The sequence below is a fragment of the Vanellus vanellus genome (genome assembly GCF_965231255.1).
Source record: "Vanellus vanellus genome assembly, chromosome: 1".
In the NCBI taxonomy this organism is placed as follows: domain Eukaryota; kingdom Metazoa; phylum Chordata; class Aves; order Charadriiformes; family Charadriidae; genus Vanellus; species Vanellus vanellus.
Window position 1 is genome coordinate 14,026,242 of NC_138905.1, and position 17,463 is coordinate 14,043,704.

At 42.6% G+C, this 17,463-nt stretch overlaps 2 protein-coding genes across 2 annotated transcripts in view; one reads left to right on the forward strand and one right to left on the reverse strand.

Moving 5' to 3' along the window:
• The window catches only part of GSAP (gamma-secretase activating protein), a 52,351-nt gene extending 39,265 nt beyond the window's left edge, over positions 1-13,086 (forward strand). The window contains exons 25-31 of the mRNA XM_082495663.1: positions 1,990-2,060; positions 2,645-2,739; positions 3,857-3,976; positions 5,125-5,186; positions 10,118-10,222; positions 10,373-10,466; positions 11,506-13,086. Coding sequence (XP_082351789.1) covers positions 1,990-2,060; positions 2,645-2,739; positions 3,857-3,976; positions 5,125-5,186; positions 10,118-10,222; positions 10,373-10,466; positions 11,506-11,606 — 648 coding nt within the window. The 3' untranslated portion in view covers positions 11,607-13,086. The remainder of the gene's footprint in view (positions 1-1,989; positions 2,061-2,644; positions 2,740-3,856; positions 3,977-5,124; positions 5,187-10,117; positions 10,223-10,372; positions 10,467-11,505) is intronic.
• A 131-nt stretch (positions 13,087-13,217) lies between these two features.
• The window catches only part of CCDC146 (coiled-coil domain containing 146), a gene marked incomplete at its 5' end in the record, with an annotated part of 75,973 nt that continues 71,727 nt past the window's right edge, over positions 13,218-17,463 (reverse strand). The window contains 3 exons of the mRNA XM_082490003.1: positions 13,218-13,543; positions 14,849-15,097; positions 16,529-16,666. Coding sequence (XP_082346129.1) covers positions 13,340-13,543; positions 14,849-15,097; positions 16,529-16,666 — 591 coding nt within the window. The 3' untranslated portion in view covers positions 13,218-13,339. The remainder of the gene's footprint in view (positions 13,544-14,848; positions 15,098-16,528; positions 16,667-17,463) is intronic.

Below are 17,463 nucleotides of genomic sequence, written 5' to 3' on the forward strand. Positions count from 1 at the left end.
TTTTCTCTCACTAGTTTAGAGCATTCCAAGGGAAATGGCTTCCGATACTTGCCTAGAAAAAGCTCATATTGTATGTCTTTGATACTAAGTGAAAAATGGCTTTGCCATGAAGGTATGGGTTCAGCTCTTAACTTGGTTCCCCCAGAGACCTACTGCTAGCCTTGGAGAGGAAGCTGCCTGTACTCTCACTATAAAACAGATAATGTTGTTTTTCTCTCATGCACGTTGTCCTGTGTGTTATATACTGAAAAAAAGTTTGTGATGTGGCTTCTCTTTCTGTACATATTTCCTACCATTTCCATTGTGGCTGATCTCCAAAGTCAGTAGTGCTGTTGGTGAGGGTGTCATGTCACAATACATGTCATTTAAGTATGTTGTGATAGCTAGGTTGACTCTGACTTAAGAAGTTGTCTTTCTATATCCTGCGAAAGCCATACAGTTTGCTGTATTGTTAAGCCAAGAATATTGATTCTGGAGTATCATACCCATGAAAACAAATTTTGTTGCACAAATAATAAGAGGTGATTCTGGAGCTTGTAAGAAGCTTCCCTTCACCTCAACACTGATCTCCAGATCCAGCTGTAGCTCCCTATGCAGAGGCCTTAGCTGCACCTTGTGTGCTGGCCAGAGCTAAAAGTCATTCTGGCAGCAGGTGTGGTTGTTGTAACCCTTCTCTGAAAACTAGAAATCGCTCATTTCCCAGAAAATGAGTGGAGAAAACTTGCCATACTCCAGAGAGATTAAACTGGAGCTTTCCACTGCATCCAGAAAGTATGATGATGGAAAGTATTAGGTGGTTATTCTGCGTCAGGTCGCTGTGCAAGGCTGGATGGAGTAGTGGAGGGAAAAGGTGCTACCTTATAGAGGTACCTTGGCCAAGGTACACAGAAGAGTGCTCAGGAGCATTTCTGAAAACCAATATTCCTGTTCCGGCCTTTGCATATGAATGTTTCCTGTGTGTCCTGTTTCAGTCTTGCTCAGAGCCTGTGACAAGTTAGAGGTCAGAGGGGACAGAGCCTATGAAGAGAAAAGAGAGCGGGGGGGAAAGGATTCCTGGGTTCTGGCCATCTTGGGGGGGAAAGGGGGGTGTAACTTCTCATGACACCTCTCTGCAGAGCAGGGGTCAGACTTGCTTCCTGAGAGTTTCCTGGGATTAATTGATTAGTGCACTTTGAGGCCCAGAGATAAAAGGCATAGGGGAAGTGTCTCAATTCTGTTACTGAGATACGGAAGTGGTTACATGTGACAACCGTGAGGGGCTGGCTAGAGGAAGTTATTTCAACTCTTTCACGTGTGGTTTCTCTCTTTCAGCTGCAGAAGCTTAGAAGGCTTGAGAGCCCTGTGAGAACAGGGTTTCTGGCTTTTGTATGCTGACAGTCTGTACTGGAGGTCAGCCTGGGAGCTCAAAGAAGCAACAACATGGGCTAAGGGATTGTTTTACTTCACTATGGACAACAAAGAAACTCAGCAGAGGAGGATAGGCATTTTCTGGTCTCATCTTTCCTCCTTGCCAGGACTAAATTTGTGATTCCTCCTGCAGACTTTTTTCAGCAAACTGAGTATTCTGCCGTCTTTGGCATCATCCAGTTATGTGTGGGCCCTAAGGGACCTTTCCCTAACATGTCCAGCCACTTGGACATGCAGCTTTTGCTTTCATGGCAAACATCTTTGAGAGTTTGATGCAAGAGCATGAGATCAGTTGATCCCCAAGATGCGCGATGTGTTAAGATGCTGCATGTTTTGCACAATGCTTTGATGAGCTGGAAGCACTTGCTTTAAACTTCTGCAATAGGGCAATTCAATTACAACTCAATTTTAATCAATTTTACATTTTAAGCCCCTAGGGAAAAAAAAAGTATAAATATTGAAGTCTTAGTAGGAGTCTCATGGTAAGTTTTTAACATAAACTGGTGTGTGAAATGAATGAAGGCCATGGGCCTGCTGTACACAGGCTCCTAGAAACTTTCAGTCTTTTCTTTTTTCTTTTAGCTGAATCTGGTACATCGAATAATGAAAGAAGTTTGGAGGAGATACCAGCTTCATTCCTGCACCTTCTGCTTGTGAGCAAGTCATTTGTTAAGAGTTTTCAGCCTGCCTTTTAAAATATGGGCAAAATAATGTCGGTCTTCAACAATACTGCTCACTTGAACAGTCAGTGCTTACTCCACTGTGAATGTCAATATGACTGTCATGTACTCTTCTTAATGACCCTGCTGGCCCTCTTTAAGTGGATGTGTATATTAATCATAGAGGCGGTTTTACAGCTGGAGGTCAAAGTTGCTGAGTTCACAGTGGTCTAAAGCTGGGCAGTGGGTGTTGAGCACTTGTGAAAGCCAGGTCACTTATACCAGCACTCAGAATATTTCACTGGTTGCTGTTGATACCAGGTACTGCTGGGAGTCTTCTGTATATGCAATAGTGGGGGAAGGAGAAAGGGGACATCACGAAACATTGTGTGTTAGCATTTAGATGAATAGCTAGTGCTGTTAGGTGACAGATGCCTAAAGCAAACGAAATAGCATCCTATCGCAATTCACCCAAAATGCATTCATTTAGTGCACATATAGTTCAACAAACTGACCATATCTCCATGAGATTGTGGGTGTCTCAGCTTCCTAATGTGTTGCTACTTTGTTAAATACAGTGGTGAGAGAGGAAGTGTGGGAGAGTTTGCAGTGTTCCACATCATGAGTCGGATTCTGGAAGCTGCAAATGGCATGTGCATGCCTTTACCTCCTGGTAAGTCCTGTGTTTTGCTGCTTTTAATCATAAGTGAGGAGAGCAATGCTATGAATTCCTCCCAGAAGAGCACTAGTTGCAGCACGAGTTAAGTTAGCTTTGGCAGTATTGAAATCTATTCAAGATAGTTAAAGAGGGGAAGACCCTCCATAAACATGTGCAAGTGAAATGAAACAAAACTGAATAGTTACTACAAATAGAGATGACAAATCAGAGGTTTAGTTCTCTGTTTTCACCTTCCAGTGGAATGTTTACACACAATTTTAGCTTAGAACTAAGATTTAGACTTCTTTCATTTATATCATCATCTTAGGCAGGTGGACTTTAGTGTCATGGACTACAAGGGAAAATCCTATCCTGGAGCAAAAAGAGTGGCTTTTCTCCTGCTGTTACCCTGCTAATATTTTTTCACTTTGATCCAGAAAGGATTACCTCCAGCCTTGATGGAAGAGCTGATCTTGATAGTAGACTTTCATTTCCTAGAGCTCCTCATAATTGCTTAGAGTCTTTTCAAAGCACTTGCTTATTTTTGTTAGGAAAAGACTTTTTAGCTTCTTAATGCTTTCTGATTCTATTTGAATCTTTCTAGTTTGTATTTCTTGATCTGCATTCAGTCTTTGAAACTGTTTTTGATGTGAGGTTGTCTTTCAAACTTAGACTATGGGGGTGCAAATGTTGCCACCTAACGGTGTCACATGATGCAAGACCATCAGTGAGAAACTGAAGTCTTAACACTGCCTGTAGGAATGTGTGGGTGGCAGCCACATACTGAGGGTGGTGAAGCCTCAGGTTTTGATTAATTGGGAGGAAAGAGGAAGATAAAAGGCAGATTAATAGCATGGTTCAGATACAAGGCAACAGCTTGGTGATGTTTAATAACTGTGTATGACTATACTGACTGTTTTGGGTCCCCTTGGCTTTCTCTGACAGGATTGTACTTGAGAGGACTTAAAGAATGCCTAAACAAGACTAGATGGCTTTTGATAAAGTGATTTCCTCACCAACTAGAAACAGTCAGAAGTTAAGGAGAGTGTTGCCTTTAGCTAGAGTAATGCCAATCTCTAATACAGACTTAGAAAAAAAATATTGCTGTACCAAACAAGTTTGTCTCTGATAGGTTTTCACACTCTGCACTTGGGGCTTGGTGTTCGATGTCTCCCTCTGCACACCCTCCTGCACTATATTGATACTGGAGTCTTGCATTTGACAGAAACGTGTGTCAGGAAATTGCTGAAAGGTACAGTGAGTTTCATGTGTTTCATTTGTTACCAGTCGGTTAACTGGGAGTGATGTCCTTTCAGACATTCAAACTCAGACACAGGATTTACTGCCCAGGAGACTCAGTTCTTCCAGAGTGCTTTTAGTGAGGGCTGTAGCTGATGGCATTGCTGAGCTGAAAGGAGAAAATTAAGGCTCAGACTATACAATTGAGCCTTACCATAGTAGACAAAGAAATATCTGTTTGGGAAGAATTTGAGTTTATAATTTTTCCACTTGGGACTTCTTAGAAAAGTGAATACTAAAGATCATCATGGAATTTGTTGGGGGATTTCTGTGACTCTACAAAAGCGCATACGTATGTGTAAGGAAGTTAGTCTGCTATCCAGTCGTCAACTTTTGCTTCAATTATGTTTGGAACAGGACAATCCTAGTGCTAGGATTGGCAAATGGCTAGAAACTCAGTGCTAGGAAGTGAAAATTCAAAGTAAGTAAACAAAAGCCTACCTGACCTAGCATCCCAATATTTTTGAGGTTGAGGTTGTAAATGCCTCCTAAATACATTGTAAGTTACCTAAAGCTGGGAGTTAAAATCAGTCTGTATGAACCCATATAGTGATCAAGAGGGGCATAAGGCTTCGAATGAAATGGGGAGTGGGGCAAATTAGCAGTTGCAGGCACAGTTAGCATGACACCTGTGTTAATTGCCTTTTCAAGATCAGAAGGGAAGAGAGAACTGTAGTGTAAGTTTCCTGGGATTCAGCAGCACCATGATACAACTCAAACAATAATGTGTTTCATCACAGCTGCAACCACGTTCCTTTGTTATGTGCTATTTCTCTGGTGTTCAAGAAAGGGGGCACAATATGCAGTAGTAGTCTGTGCCTGGTCTTGGTAAATTAAATATTATAAATGTGGGGAGTTCTACTTAGTCAAAACATGTTTGAATTACTGTATAAATTGTTGCATAGAATGGTGGTTATGTACAAATATACAAAAAAATTATATAAACATAAATAACACTCATCATAGGCCTTATTTAAAATTAAAATTTTTATTTCATTACAGAGATTATATTTATTCAGAATGCCTTAAGTGAAAGTTGAGAAGTTCTAGTTATGTGGTTACCGCTAATGGTGATGGTTTGTTTTTTCCTTTCTCTTGTAGATCTGGATGACACTGAGGAGAATGAAAAGCTGAAGTTCAGTATTGTTATGAGGCTTCCCGAGGTGACTAATAACTTTGAATGTCATTTCTGGGATTTTGGATTCAATGGGAAATTCCTCCCTGTGCATAGGATCAAACCAATGGAAGACTTAGCGGTGATTTGAATAGGGCACAGATATGACCTGAACCTGCACAGTTTCTCCATCTGCTGCTTATGACCCGTAGGCCGCCCTGGTAACTTAAATTACAGGCTTGTCCATAGCGTTTCAGTGTCTCCAATGCCCTGCAGGAACTAGATTTGAAGGGGGATGGGTGCATAACTGGGCTCACTAGAGAGGCGCCTGGGGGTAGTAGTTCAGCACTTGGGGGGCAGAGTGCTAGTATTTTTGAGGATTGGAAGGCCCACCACCCCTCAAGGGCAAAAACTATACACTCATTGGCTTTTCTGAAATGCCTATACACTAATGCATGCAGCATGGAGAATAAACAAGAGGAGTTAGAGATCTGCATGCGGTTACAGGACCATGATCTCATTGCAATTACTGAGACGTGGTGGGATAGCTCACATGACTGGAACACTGTCATGGAGGGCTATGTTCTCTTTAGGAAAGACAGGCCAGGGAGGCGAGGTGGTGGAGTCACTCTTTATGTGAGAGAGCGACTGGAATGTACCAAGCTTTCCCTGGGAGCAGATGAAGAGTAAGTTGAGAGCTTGTGGGTAAGGATTAAGGGGCAGGGTAATATGAGAGACACTGTTGTGGGTGTCTGTTACAGGCCACCTGATCAGGATGGGGAAGTTGATGAGGCCTTCTACAGACAGGTGAGAATCACCTCACAATCGCAGGCCTTGGTTCTCATGGGGGACTGATACCTGCTGGGAAGGCCACACAGCTGGGCATGTACAGTCCAGGAGGTTCCTCCAATGCATTGATGATAACTTTTTGAATCAGGTGGTGGAGGAGCCCACCAGGAGAGGGGTACTACTGGACCTAGTACTGACTAACAAAGAAGGACTGGTGGAGGATGTTAAGGTTGGGGGCAAAGTGGGCTGCAGTGATCATGAGAAGATTGACTTCAGGATTAAGTGCAGTATACACAAAATGACAAATAGGGTTGAAACCTTAAACTTCAGGAGGGCTCACTTTGATCGCTTCAAGGAATTGCTTGGACAAATCCTATGGGAGAGGGCTCTAGAGGGTAAGGGGGCTCAAGAGAGCTGGCTGCTATTTAAGCATCACTTCCTTCAAGCTCAGGATCGGTGCATCCCGAAGAGAAAGAAATCAGGCAAGGGAAGAAGGAGAGCTGCATGGCTGAGCAGGGACCTTCTGAAAAAGCTCAGGTAGAATAAGGGAATTTACAATAGGTGGAAGAAGGGGCTGACCGCTTGGGAAGAGTATAAGAATGCTGTCAGGGTATGCAGGGAGGAAACAAGGAAAGCTAAGGCGGCCTTGGAATTGAACCTGGCAAGGGATGTCAAGGCCATTAGGAAGGGTTTCTTTAAGTATATAGGAGACAAAAGGAAGACTAGGGAAAATGTGGGCCCACTGTTGAACGAGACAGGTGCTGTGGTGACAGATGATGCAGAGAAGGCGGAGTTGCTGAATGCCTTCTTTGCGTCTGTCTTCACTGCTCAGGCCAGTCCTTGGAAGACCCAAAGTTTGTGGGTAATAGAGAAAGTCTGGAGGAAGCAAGACTTTCCCTTGGTTGATGAGGAACAAGTTAGAGATCAGTTAGACAAACTGGATATCCACAAGTCCATGGGGCCTGATGGGATGCACCCTCGAGTGCTGAGGGAGCTGGGGGAAGTCATTGCTGGGCCGCTCTCCATCATCTTTGAAAGGTCCTGGAGAACAGGTGAGGTGCCTGAGGACTGGAGGAAATCCAATATCACTCCAGTCTTCAAAAAGTTCAAGAAGGATGATCCGGGAAACTACAGGCCGGTCAGGTTCACCTCCATCCCTGGAAAGATGATGGAACAGCTTGTTCTGGGTGTCATCTCAAAGCACCTGGATGAAAAGAAGGTTATCAGAAGTAGTCAACACGGATTCACCAAGGGGAAGTCATGTCTGACTAATCTGATAGCCTTCTATGATGGGGTGAGTGGATGGGTGGATGAGGGGAGGGCAGTGGATGTTGTCTACCTTGACTTCGGCAAGGCTTTTGACACTGTCTCCCACATCATCCTCATGGGCAAGCTTAGGAAGTGTGGGTTAGATGAATGGACAGTGGGGTGAACTGAGAACTGGCTGACAGATAGAGCTCAGAGGGTTGTGGTTAGTGGTGCAGAGTCTAGCTGGAGGTCAGTAACAAGTGGTGTCCCTCAAGGGTCAATACTGGGTCCAGTCCTATTCAATGTATTCATCAGTGGCCTGGATGAAGGGATAGAGTGTACCAGCAGCAAGTTTGCTGATGACACGAAACTGGGAGGAGTGTGATGCACCAGAAGGCTGTGCTGCCTTATAGCATGAGCTGGACAGGCTGGAGAGTTGGGCAGGGAGGAACCTTATGAAATTCAACAAGGGCAAGTGTAGGGTACTGCATCTGGGGAGGAATAACCCCATGAACCAGTACAGGTTGGGGGCTGACCTCCTGGAGATCAACTCTGTGGAAAGGGACCTGGGAGTCTTGGTGGAGAACAGGATGATGATGAGCCAGCAATGTGCCCTTGTGGCCAAGAAGGCAAATGGCATCCTGAGGTGCATCAAGAAGAGTGTGGCTGGCAGGTCAAGGGAGGTCATTCTCCCCCTCTACTCTGCCCTGGTGAGGCCGCATCTGGAGTAGTGTCCAGTTCTGGTCTCCCCAGTTCAAGAAAGACAGGGATCTGCTGGAGAGGGTTCAGCAAAGGGCTACAAAGATCATTAGGGGATTAGAATACCTCTCTTTTGAGGAGAAGCTGAGGGACTTGGGTCTTTTTAGTCTAGAGAAAAGAAGATTGAGGGGGAATCTTATTAATGCTTATAAATACTTAAAGGGAGGGTGCCAGAGGGATGGGAGGAGTCTTTTTTCAGTGGTGCCCAGTGATAGGACAAGAGGTAACGGGCACAAACTTGAACATAGGAAGTTCCATCTTAACATGACGAGGAACTTCCTTGAGGGTGGTAGAGCACTGGTACAGGCTGCCCAGAGAGGTTGTGGAGTCTCCCACTCTGGAGACATTCAAAACCCACCTGGACACCATCCTGTGCAACTTGCTGTAAGTGACCCTTGGTCTGGTGGGGGGGTTGGACTAGATGATCTCCATAGGTCCCTTCAAACCCTGACCATTCTGTGATTCTGTGAATCAAATAGACGAGACTGACACTGTTCTGTTGGATACTCATCTCCGTAAAGCAGTAATGGTTTTATGGGGTTTAAAGAAGAATCTCTGTGTGTGTGTTTAGCATCCACAAATGCCTTTCTCACTTGTGATCTCTGCATTTGGTTTTATCTGTTTTATCAAATATATTCAAAAGCTGCTACAGTAGAAGCTGTAAAATTTGATCATGCAACTCTGGCAGGGATTGGATTACAAGATCTCCTCTGAAATCTCCCAGCCTTGCTTGTTGGTAAGGTGACTCATTTAGCCACATGCTGGAACTAATTACTGATGCTCCATTAGAAGTTCCAACAGAATGGGAGATTGGCTTCTGCTTTTCCCCTTTTGTTCTTAGTGCACACCACAGTACTGCAGAGGAAGCACAACATCTCAGTGAGCAGGGAAAGCCAGGGATCCCCCCTCGGGGAGTGCCTTGCTGTAGAACAGGCTTTTCTCAACATAAGTTGCTTATTGTTTGCTCATTATGGGCTGTTATGTATAGTTCAAATGGTGAGAAGTGCCACTTTGGTTTTCGTCTAACAAGAGCCTCTTTATTTGGCAGCAAGTTTGAGAAGGGGTAGGGAAGGAGAACTCCACAGGATGTTCTTTGTCCTCTATCTTGTTTTGAGCATGAGTTGGTGAGCAGGGGTCAGCGTGGGGCCTCTATGAGCTGTCAGCCCCAGGCCTGGTGGGTGGGGAACACCATTCCAACCGCGCTTTGACACGAGGGGCTGAGCTGTGAGCGCTTTACGGGACATGTACTGCTAGTTATGCACAGTAGACTCAGTGCCTTATTGTATCCATTTACAGCTTTGGGAAAAAATGCAGAGCATAGTTTCTTTGCCAAAAAGGACACTTTGGGGTGACTCGGACTATTTTGAGCAGGTTACATTCACTAGATGACTTCAGTTGCATCAGAAGCAAGTATTTAAGCACCATGGAAACCGTCCAGCATTGCCTAAATGAACTCTCAGTAGTCTGTATTGCAATACGACTGAAAGGGGGGGGGGAGAAGGTCTAGATAGGGAAAATAGCAGAAGGTGGAGCTAAATTCAGTGTGCTCATACTTGTTTGCTTATTGGTTAGGATTGAAAACTTTGGAACATCTGTGTTTGAATCTCTGTTGCCTTTAGGAATGTGAATCAATGTTATCAATTCCCAGGATGAAATCCTAAATCATGGGATGCAAATTGTGTTCCCAGTATCTCTCCTTGTTGGCATCTGCTTGTGTAAGATTCCTTAGGCTGAGCCTGGGAGAAGCTCTGTTCTGAACAGAGCATTGAGGAATGGGGCATCCGTGTTATTCTTAGGGAGAAGAATGGATCTAAACCAAAGAGTCACAGTAAAGGATAAACATTCATTTTAAGCCTCAATTAATATTTAAGTAAACATGCAAAGTGGGGCGGATTGATAGAAACTTGCTGAATAGCTCAGTGGGTACCGAGTAGCAAGGATTTGACTGCTTCCCACACTTTGGGAGCATATTGTAATCTCTTAGTTACTGGCCATGAAAGGAAGTGAAGAATGATCCGTGGTGAAGAATGATGATGTCTTCGCTTCCGTCAACAGTGTCCGAAAGCAAAGCAGTCTGTGTTACAGCCTGGGTTTTGTTTCCTTTCCTCCTTTTTCCCTTGCTAAGTTTCCACTGTCGTGTGTTTATGTTCTCAGGTTTTTGGGTTTTATTTTTTTGCTTACTAGGCTCTTGGTCAAAAGATCCGCCAGTTTTGGAATCATCCAATAAATGCCAATTTAATTGCACGGAAATATGTGAAACTTTTGCTTGAGAAGCTGGGGAATGGGCAGGTAAGAGCACATAGGCCATTTTTTAAAAATCTTTTGCTTTGACAGTGTTGAGGTTCCTGACCTTTCTGTAGACTATAACACACAAAAGATAATGCTGAAACTTGGCACTATGTGACTTTGTGAACTAACCTGAGGTATTCTCCCTTACAGTGTAGCAGGCCTATTCCTGAGAGACTCTCAGTCCCTGTAGAGTTTTTGCCACTTAACTACCTGACTAATATGCTGGCAGAGATAGAGAACCAAGGTAATGTTAATTCTGTATTTGGAAGATCAGTAATTGTTACTTGTCGCTCATGCTCAGCCGTATCCCGACTATATTGACATAACTGAGTTCTAAAACTGCAGTGATGTCTGAATGTGTAGGTTTGGTCATATTTCTGCTGTTGGGAATTGTCAGAGGGCTTCTTCACTGCATATCCTTCCATCTAAGTCCTTTGTGTGCTGAATCCAGTTAGCAAACTTGCATTTTTCAGGACACACGTAGCGAAACATGGTTCGTGTACAGCATGGTGGTAACTGTTACTCTGTGCTCATATGTGGAGAAGGGCTTGTTCCTTATTTATGCAGTATGGTGGCTAAGAGGCAACCAAAATCAGATCTTCCACCTCCACAAAGAGCACCCAGATCACTAGGTTAGGAGGTGCTCTGAAGCAAGAGGCATTTTTTTTATTTCAATGCTGTTCCTTTTTTTGAAATCAAATTCAAATTGGCTAGGGCACTTGCTTCACACAGTGAACCCAAGCATCTGAAGATTTTGAATTCTACTGAAAAAGCAAGGTACATTAAGGAAAGCATTGTATTTTTTAGCATTACTGGCTATGCCTATGCTAATAAAAAAAAATAAAGTCAGGGTAAGGACCTGAAGGCTGAAACAGGATTGTCCACGTATGGATATCATCCCATTTGGGGAGGAAAAAAAGAGTTAAGCCATATAGAAGCATATGAGAATGTGCCCTGGTCTGTTTTATATACTAGCTCAAACAACCGCTGTGCTTATTAAGTCTAGTTTTGGATCTCCAGTGTAGAATTAGTATGGATATCCTGAGAGGCCTCCAGAGATGGTCGGTTGTTTACTTATATCCCACTAACAGGAAAGTTTCTGCCATGGGTGAGCATCCAGATGCCTCCACTGAAAGCTGTGGGTATTTTGTGTAACTGAAAACACAGTTCTATCTATTACCTTATCTTTCAGTATTGTCAATTAAGATGTTTAATAGACTGCAGGATTAAGCATACAAGAACACGATTTTGTAAATACTAACTTTCTCACAATGTTTTTCTAGGCGTGCATCCATATGAAAAACACGACCATGTTAATGTAAGATTTGTAGAGGAAACAGCACTCAAACACACTATGATGCTTTTGGGCCTCAAATATTCCTGAAATAACATGCTGTTGAAGACAGCTAACTGGTACTCTTACATAAAAGTATTCACACAGAAGTGTGCAACCAACTTTTTCTTGTGTTTAAAATAAACTTAAATGTCATGTTGTTTTCCAAATAATCTGCAGTTTTGTGTAGGCACCATTACTGACATAAGCTACTCAAAATATTGTTTGGTGCAATGTATTAAGGCTGAAATCACTGACTTCTAGATAAAACCTAGAGAAATTCATCTGACGCAAACCCAGGCTCCCAATGAAAGGTACCTGCTGTTTCGGTATCTGTGGTTTCATTCTTTCACGTTGAAGTTGTCAAATAAGCAGAGCTACAGTGGATATCAAAACACACTGTGAACATTGGTCTTAATGTCAATTATTTTAACAAGATAGACAATCCTGAAAAAGGTAATCCAGTGGGATTGTACAGTAACAAGAAACCAGTAACTGTTTACTTATTTAGATTAATAAAGGATTTCTTGGTGTGTTTATGTAAAAGAGGTAAGAATAACAAATGATGAATCAATCTATGTATATAAAGCATCAGTGAGGATGTATTCGTTCCTTGTGGTGGTCATGTCTTACGGTACTTCGGCCTTTGGAGTTAGATTCTAATATATTCACTTTTGTAATTAGTGCAAAATATAATCTTCATAAAGTGCATGTGACAGGGTTTTGTTTTTTTAAGATATGGATAATATATTGTAAGCAATACAAGATAAGAAAAAAGTTCTTTAGAAATTTACCTTAAAGGGTGACTTGCACAGAGTTTTACTTAATTCTTTCCTTACAACTTTTAGTGTTACAGTTCAAACCTCAGCTTCAGAAAGAAATGATGGAGGTGGTTTTTCCTTCATTTTCAACTTTTTATTTATATATAACTGAAGCAGTGTTGCATTTTGGTTCTTGGTTTTGCTTTTTTTTTAGTTCTGAACTGTGACATTAATTTAAAATAGTAATAGTGGTTTGCTATGCAGACAAAATCTTGAAATCTGACATGTAGGATTTCTGCAGTCTTTCTTGGATTTTGAAACAACTCTATCAAAGTTTCAGACTATTAAATTAGCGAAACTCATCGACAATTTGATAGATTTTGGAGGTTTTCAATAGCAACCTCTGATATTCTGTCTGAGCAGTTTCCGCTGATGCTTCCTGTTCCCAACCAGGGAAATAAAAAGATCCAGTTCTCGGGAACGATGCAGCAAATTCATGGTCATTCCCTTGTCGTTGCCATCAGTGGAGCAAGAGTTTTAGCTTTCTCAATAACAGCATAAAGTGAAGGAATATTTTTCTCAATATAATTAAAATTTGTCGGCAAGTGTAAGCTCCAATCCCAGACTGCAGAAAGCTATGTTGGTGTATTTGTATAAGTGGTGGGGACTTAGTTCATATTATATTAATAACAGGAGAAGATTTTCTCGCCTTTTCTTTTTAATGAAATGTATTATAAAATATAATAAGATGCAATAAAACTTCACCTGGAAAAAAAAGCATAGTATGATGATCACTCATTTTTCTTAATATTTTAAAATACTGCACTGCATTTGGGTTACCAGGCTTCTCCTAGCCAGGAGAAGGGAACTTGTATCACTGACTATTTGGCAGTAACAGCTACTTTGTTTTCAGTATGGAATCTGACTGAACACTAACGGACGTTCCTTCAGTGCAGTGTAAATGCTGTTGGTCCTAAAGATTCAGCGACTGCAATGGCCTCTCCTGCTTGGGGTGCTGTCTGTTTAGATTTCAATTGGCTTTGCAATAGGTTTTCTGAAATATCTCATATTTGAGCTAGGTTCACTTGGTTTGAAAGGAGCCAGAGCGCCGTAGGGCCGCGGCAATGGGAGACTGTATTCATCATCTGGGATGTAGGCGGTCGGGCGTTGTTCAGCTGTCGTGTGGATGTAGCCGGGTGCTGCAGCTCGTTCCTCTTCTGCAGCACGCTGTGAAAGAAACGCTTGGTGATCACTTAGTGATTGTACACTTCAAAACTTCAGTATGCTCCTGAGCCAAGGTACAGAATGCCTAACAAAGGAAACACCATTAGTCTAGTCCTTAGCAAAGCAGGAAACCCAGAGGGGTATTCATTGTTCATTGAAAGGAATGCTTGAATTATTGACCATGTAGATGTGAGTTTGTCCTTTTAAATAGTATACAGTTTGAGTCTGTAATGCTTTTGTTATTTCTGAAGAAAACAGATTAGATGAACTTATAAAAGTAATAAGTGTGCACAGAACATCTCAGGAAGATGATAATAGTTCTGATGCTTCAAAACATGGCTATATTTACATTGACAGCAGCTGTTCCTGAATACAGTTACTGCTGTGAGCCTGTATCCACAGCACTGAGAGGAAACTGAGTCACAGCGTGAGGAGAAATGTTAATGACAAAGTTTCTTACTCTAAACCACTTTTACTGAAGCATTTCTGCATGACTTCAAGTTTTTCAAGTGTATGTGCAGTGTATTGCTCTCTCAGCTTTGTGCTCCTTTCAGATTCCCTTGAAGTGATCACCTAAAGGATTCCTAGAATCATAGAATGGTTTAGGTTGGAAGGGACCTTAAAGATCATCTAGTTGCAACCCCCCTGCCATGGGCAGGGAGACCTCCCAGTAGAAGGATTCATATAACAAAGCTAATTTCCCATCAGCAAGAGTTGCCCCAGTATGCACATCTCATTTTTATACTACTTTTTCTTCTCTGGGAGCTCTCTGCTCAGGGATTGCTGATGGTCTCAACTGAGGAGGGATAGTACCCAGCAGGGAGGACTTTGAAGTGCTATATGATATGTTGCCCTGCCTACCCTCAGCATCTGGCCCAGCAATCTGACTTCTTGCTACTTCTGATCTGATGTTTGCCACATCTGGTATGTGGAAGATGCTAAACTTACTTTTCCTGAACTCCCACCTTGAATTCCAATGGAAAGCAGCACTTCACCGATGGCTATCTCACCTATCGTCTCAAAACAAGGTCACACAAATTACTTTAATAATTGAAGGTAAGTCTTCATTCTAGTGTATTCTCTCCTTCAATCACCAGTTCTAAGCAGCGTGCTCGACTACAGTTATAACTCCACAAACCCACAATGTACCACTTTTGGAGTTGTCTTTGTCTATACCATCACCTCCACTAGCGCCTGGAGCTCCATGCTGTCACGGAGCAGCTACGCAGTGAGTTAGCGCAGCTCTTTCAGGCAGACAAGCTAGAGCAGTGAAAAGGTGGGGCTGAAGATCTAATTGCAAAAACTTACTTTAGCTCTGGCTTCAGCGGCTGCTTTTTGCATTTTCTCATTGCGTAATACCTTCAGCCATTCGTTTTCAGTTTCTTTGGGAGGGGGAAGGCCTTGATCTATCCTTGAGGAAACAGTCATGAAAAATTGTTCTTTGTCTCTCATTTCCTGCTGGAGTTTAATGGCGAGCGCTTGCTTCATGGACAGCTCTGCAACGAGGGCCATCAGCTTCTGGGTTCTGTCCTTTATCTTCTTCTGCAGTTCATTTGTCTGGAATAAGCAACAACTACAGTTTAGGTTCCCTTTAGACACGTCCTGGGCGTGACACTTACCTAAGCGTTGGGTACATGAAAACAAGTCCAACTTGACTCTGTTTTAAAAACAGTTCCATACTTGAGAATGACTTAATGAGATGGGATGTGTGTTTCTGCACACACTCAAACCCAGAGAAACGGGCAGTGTAAGGAGTCACATTTACTCCAACACAAGACACAGAGAAACATTTATCTCCTGCCCTTGGCAGCCAAGTGGCGAAACTCCCATTGCCCTCACAGGCAGGTTTTAATCCCAGATTCTTATTGACCCTGTGCACAGTTAACTTTGTAATAAATGTGTAATACGCCACATCCTCACAAAATAAATGAGCGATAAGGTGGATGCAGCGGGGCTGCGGCTTGTGGAGTTATCCTTGGTAGGGGGATGAACAGAAAAGGAACAGGACAGGAATCCTGAAGTCTGACTAGAGATGATTTAAAAAAAAAACACCAAAAACAAACAAACAAACAAAAAAACACCCAAAAAACAACCACCTAAAAACTTAAATACTCTCTTTAAAGTGACTAACAGAGGAGAGCCATAGCACTTGCAAATGTAACTTTTGGCATGCTGCCATTTTTACAGTAATTTATTAGCCAGTGGCCATAATTTCACAAACCCAAATGACAGCCATGTTATTCCTCTGTCTGTGGAAAATGAAAGATCTGCTGCTATAAAGATGTGTTGTGATTTAAGCCTTTCCGAGTGCCAAACCTAAGGAAAAAATAAAATCAATCCTGGCCTTGTTTTACAATAACTACATTGCATTTCTGTTCTGTCTTTCATTCAGCTCTGCCCTATTTGGAGCTTTTTCATTAAGGAGGTGGAGGTGAGAGGATTTTTGCTCTTCCCCAAGCAATATTACTGGCAGTTAAAAGGAAATAGCTATAATTATATAAAAGTAACTATATTGAAAATTATATTTCTTTCCTGCATGATTGTCCCTACCAAAATAACAAAGAAACTTGGAGCCAGTATCAAGTTTATCTTTTTCTATGTTGGAGTAGAACTCACCTGGCTTTTCCTGATTTCTTTTTAGCCTTTGATGTGTTTGTTGCGGAAGGGCTGTCAAGTACAGGCGCAAAAGGAGGATTCTCCCAAGTTTCTAAGCACCTACCTGAGAAATAACTAATCCTGTGTTTTGATGAAAGGTACTACTTATGGTGCAGCTTTCTTTCAAAAAGAAAGTACACTCACCTCATGCTTTTGCTATATCTATATTACCGTTACTACTAAATGTCTACAGTTTCTGAAGACTAACATATGATTGGCCCATTACTATTTCCAGCCACTTTTGTAATTTGCAAGTGAGTCATCTTACCTCTTGCCCAGTTATTATTTCATTTCATATGGGCCGGCAAGCAGAGCGTGCAATGCTCTTCTTACCCTTTTAGCTAACAGCAGTGTGTCCTGCTTCCCGTTCTCAGCTGTGGCACGCAGTCTGTCTGTCAGCCGGGAAACGTGCTCATAGAGAAAATCTGTCTCCAGCAACTTCTCCTCCTTCTGCACCAGCTCCACCTCCAGCTGCAGCGAGAAGGAGCGTATCAGGTGGAGGTAAACAACAAGGGAAGGTGCAGCACAAGGTGTTCCTGTGACTGCTTTGAGAGCTGCTGAAATAATACTGGTGAGTGGCCATAAATAATCACAGCACCATCAGTTTTCGCAACGTTTTCCCCCTCTCTGCCAGGTATCAGGCCAATGTTGGTCCAGTTTGTTCCTGTCAGTCGTATGGTTCTTCCATATCAGACCAGGCCGTTTTGGAGCGCAGGGGGCTACACCAGCATGACTAATGCCTTGCTGTGATTTTCTTGAAAGCAATGATTTTTTTAATAGGGATTTTTTTTGTTTTGTTATTTAAACTTCTGCTTCCTTGAGTCACACCATAATGAGATGGTTTCAGCTCTTGCTTTAAATAATACCTTTTCCCTCCTGTTGCTAAAAAGAAAAGAAAGTATGGACTCCAAAGACTAAAAAGAGAAAGTACTGTGCAACTAAAAGGACTTTATAAACACAAGGACATTGAAAGAGAACATTTAAACTTATCTCACAGCTCCAAGAAACCCGTCTTTTTAATGTGCGGGCTGGTAATAGCAGGCTGTGCTGTAGCTCGCTTGGCTGTGCAGATCTCCCTCCGGTCAAGGAATATGGGACAGCAAAGGAAAAAGCTCAAGTAACTCAAGCCGGAGTGTTCGTGGTAAATCCTTACGAACTGGATTTCAAAGGAGGACTTAGGTGTGTACTGCCCTGAGCTCGCCATTACCCTCAAACCCTCACAGCCCTGCGTGAATTCCCCCCAAACACTAAATACGGGGGGTGGGGGG